At 38.0% G+C, this 4,404-nt stretch overlaps 1 protein-coding gene across 1 annotated transcript; it reads right to left on the reverse strand.

The window, feature by feature from the left end:
- Window positions 1–435: 435 nt before the first annotated feature.
- LOC115586221 (calcium homeostasis modulator protein 6-like) lies at window positions 436–4,171 on the reverse strand. The gene is made up of 3 exons (XM_030425058.1): window positions 4,096–4,171; window positions 1,292–1,749; window positions 436–756 (listed from the first exon to the last, which is right to left on the reverse strand). Exons 2-3 carry the CDS (start codon window positions 1,739–1,741, stop codon window positions 625–627), a joined length of 582 nt encoding a protein of 193 aa, XP_030280918.1. The 5' UTR covers window positions 1,742–1,749; window positions 4,096–4,171; the 3' UTR covers window positions 436–624.
- Between the last annotated feature and the right edge of the window lie 233 nt (window positions 4,172–4,404).

Consider the following 4,404-nt stretch of genomic DNA (forward strand, 5'->3'; position numbering starts at 1 on the left):
TGTTGTTAAATGTGAATTATAGAGTAAAAGTCTGTGTTTGGGAGAATGTAATATTCGGTTGGCATGTCTCTTTCATTCCAATTTATAATCACTTTTGTTAAAACGAAATCATAGATTCAGATATGTGTGTGTTCATGTAGTAGAGTATAGAAAGGTTCATTATGCTGAACCAACTGTCACAACAAACTAGAACTGAGAAAACAAGGTTACAAAGTTGCTGAACCAGCAGTGAAAAGAAAACCCTGTCTGATACAAAACAACAGGATGGGTTGGTTTGAGTTGAGAGGATATCCTGAGCTGCACTGAACTGAGAGTTTTGTCACTGATGGTCAAGTCATGTAAATCCTGTGCGTATCTAACACTGTGTGTGTGTGTGTGTGTGTGTGTGTGTGTGTGCGCGCACGCACGTGCATGTGTGTGTGTGTGTGTGTGAAAAATTGCTGCCAAATAAAGGAACAAAAAAGGTCATTCTGTTCTTGGGAACTGTCAAAAAGCAGCAAAGTGATAGTGAACGCTACAGTGTTTAATGTACATTCCTTGTATTGTACAAGGGAAAACACATGTCAATACTAACATGATTTAATTTTGGAGGACGGTGTAGTTGAAGTTGTGTCCGTTTTCTCTTTAAACTTTCTGGTCCTGGGCGGTTAATTCACATCCTTCTTGGGTTTGCTCTTGCTCTCCTTCTACTTTTTTGCAGAACTGATATATTCCCAACAGCACAGCGATGAACATGATGAACCACAGTCCAATGCCCTAAACGAATGATCAAAGAACAAAAACAGAAAAAGACAAGTGAAAACAAAAATTGGTTATCCAAAACCTTTAAGGAATGATGTTGGCAGGTATGTCGTTTGGTCAGTCTACCACTGATGTGTCTCAACAACCATGAATTTTTGTAAAGACAGTGACAGTCCCTTGAGGATAAATCTGACCGACTTTGGCTGACATTAGCACAAAAGAAAAAGCCCCTGAGCCAAACAGTGCTAATGTTAGCATAAAGCACACGGACTACGCAAACACATCGCCCAGCTGGCCAGAAAGAACTACAGGGCGGGCGCACATTTATGTGGCTCTGAAGGGAGGGGATGGGATTTTTGTCAGTTCTATACCTTAAAAATTTAGCTTGCTCATGGTGGATTCTACAGTCCTACCGACCCCGGCTTTAGCTGAAAGCACTGCTATGCTAAATAAAAACTCACAGAGCTGCTGGCATGACTCTACGTCTTTTTGCTGATCAATTCCTGACAAATTGCCAAACTGTTTTTAGAGACCTCAGATTTTTCCTTACCTGAGAAAGAGAATACCATCGTTGGGACAGCATCATCAGCTCTTTTGTTAGGGTTTCGTTGTCGGGCTTGCACCATGTCTGAGGAGCACCTTCAACATCAGTCATGAACTCCCCTGACCAGGTTGTCATGGCACACACAAAGTAGTTGCCATCCATGAACACCAGGGCGACCCACACCAGTGCATCGATAAAGCCGAAAAGCAGATTTTTTTTCCACTTATTACTCTTGCAACATCGCATGTTCATCAGCACAAAGATCAGAACTGCTGGAACAACAAAAAATGCTGCTGCAAATGGCGCATTCCACTCTGACATGCAGGGGCAAGCGAACTCCTCATCCGTTACCTTCTCACAGGCAGTCAGGATGAGGCCCAAGGCCGCTCTGGACACAAGAGGGCTGTTCTCAAATTCAGTCTTCAGGTTAGAAAACCAGGTTTGTTTCTCTGACATTTTCAATTCTGCATGAAGAGAAAAATAAAGATGAAAGTCACATAATGTGCAATCATGTCACTGAAAAATAAAAAATCCCTGCTGTATTATTGAGGGCACATTTCTGAAGGATCTCGGTTTAGTAAAGGAATTTGGGGTCATAAAGGTGCATTTTACCTCAATGCTGAGGATGTATGCTGAAATTACTACAATTTCAATCAAGCAATCAATCAAATCTTTATTGTCATTTTGTTGTACCAACAAAGTAGCACAACAAAAATGAGATTACGTTTCTCCGGGATCAATAACAGAAGACAATAATTAACACACACTATATATATATATATATATATATATATATATATATATAAATATATATATATATACATACACATATCAGGGTCTCCCCTACATGTAATTGAATGTGGCACACCGCCACGGCAAAATAAAAGCCACCACACCTTAAAATTATATATATATAATCATTTAAAACTAAAACTATGACTAAGGGTTCGTGAAGTGCATCACATGCTCCAGATCAGCAGTTCATCAATCTAACAGCTTGTGGAAGGAAGCTGTTGATAAGTCTGGTAGTTCAGCCTTTATGACTCTGGAACTGTTTTCCTGATGCAAGCAGTTCAAGCAATATGTGGAGAGGGTGGGAGGCGTCCCTGATGATGTTCAGTGCTCTGCTCCTGCAGCGGCTTTGTAAGAGTTCATGGAGAGAGGGGAGGAAACTCCGATGACCCTCTCAGCTCCTCTCACTATTCTCTGCAGGTCTTTTTTGTTCGACATACTGCAGCTGGAGTACCATGTTGAGATACAATACGTCAGAACACTCTCTGACTCTCAATTCCCTGCACTTGCAAAAGATCTGGCAGAACTGTCATCATATAATTTATCCCTATTTTAATTTACAATGAATAAACTGATGCTCAACTGAAAACCAGGAAAAAAATAGGCAGAAAGGACAATTCTCTTTCGAGTAAAGATGAAAATACAGTAATTAACTTTCAGAAATGATCCGATATCTATACGGGAATCTAAAAATGCAATTGATGTGAATGTGATCTGTCATGACATGCCGCTGGTCATTATTTTTAGACATTATTTTGCAATACTAAGTTATTACTTTAGTGAATAAGTCAATTTCAGGAAGTTTCTTATTATTCTGAGAAAGTGTCTTATTATATATTTCTTTCCAGTCTTCTATAAGATACATAAGTTTAGGCTACACAGCACTTGTTTGTAATATTGTAATGGAAATAACAATTACGGATTGCAGCATAATTAAATTGCTTCATCTATGTAATGTTTTCTCTTTGTAAGTCGGTGTGAGTGCGTGTGTGTGAACATGACAAAATGTTGTACTTGAGACACCTGCTGTAGCAAAGACCAGTGTTTATACACCTTTTCGTATGAGACACGACTGTGTCACGGTCAAACAGAACAATAGTGCACAACACAGCAACAAATCTCCACAGTGTGTGTAGAAGGTTGAAGATGGACGTGGATCTCCCATCAGCACTGAGATCCCTTCTCATGTAATAATATATCCTACATGCCACATAAAATATACATGATATTGACACATTGAAGTACAAAACAGTTCTAATCTATGCGTCCCATTCATAAAACACCATATATAAAATAATAACCATTACGTATTTGGTTGATTGTAATAATTTACATGGCATACAGGGCATTCTGTTTTATTTGATGATTTTTGAGGCCAAATGACACAAAATTCAACTAGATTTTTTCCCCCACTTGATGTGAAATGGGGAAGATATTTAAAGTTAAAAATTCTGGTAGGGTTATACATATATTACAATATATGATAGTTATATATAATACAGCAATAAGGCTTTTTTCCAGAGTAAGATGTTGTGTTTTTAAGATAAGATGAACCTTCAATGATCCACATAGGAGAAATTCAATTTGGCACAGCAACAAAACAGTGTGCGAACAATAGAAAAAGTAATGTAGTCAGAATTGACCAACAGAAATATAATAACACGAGAGTCGTCTCAGTTCTGAGTAATTTGCGGTATCAGAATAAATCAAAAGACATGAATCTACTTGAGATTTAGTGGAGAGAGGTAAAAAAGATCACATCACCACAATCACAGTTTTAAACACAAATTATTGAATACGTATTGTGTAGATTTGTTTGATTGAAATAAAGTATATCATTTAGTTTAACCTTTTATTGAAATAATTATAAAAGAGAACAGATAAAGTTTAGGAAAAGTCTAAGCATTGTATGTGGAAAGAAGAAAATACACAATGTAATAAAAAACTAAAGACTTAATTAAAGCTTAAATCAATGCACCCAGTGTGTATTTGTACAGCGAGATTAGAGTTTTACCAACCTTCAGACTGACTTGAGAAAGGCGTTGTTCTTGTGAGTCTTCTTTGAAGAAGTGGTCCTCTTTCAGTTTTCACACTCTGACTGTTGTTTTGTCCTTTGCACGCCTTTTTTCTATCCTCTTGATATTAACACTTTTCCTGTTAACTGCAGGGGTTCTTAACCTTTTCGACCTTGAGGCCCAATTTTTTCAGTGCAGAGTGGCCCGGGGCCCATTAAATATTAACACTGTATGCAGTGGGGAAGCTACTTTGCAAGCGTAGCTTGTAAACCTACATGTAGTTCAGCCTGGCAGTAGTTTTAACAAATTTCT

The sequence above is a fragment of the Sparus aurata genome, chromosome 8 (genome assembly GCF_900880675.1).
Source record: "Sparus aurata chromosome 8, fSpaAur1.1, whole genome shotgun sequence".
In the NCBI taxonomy this organism is placed as follows: Eukaryota; Metazoa; Chordata; class Actinopteri; order Spariformes; family Sparidae; genus Sparus; species Sparus aurata.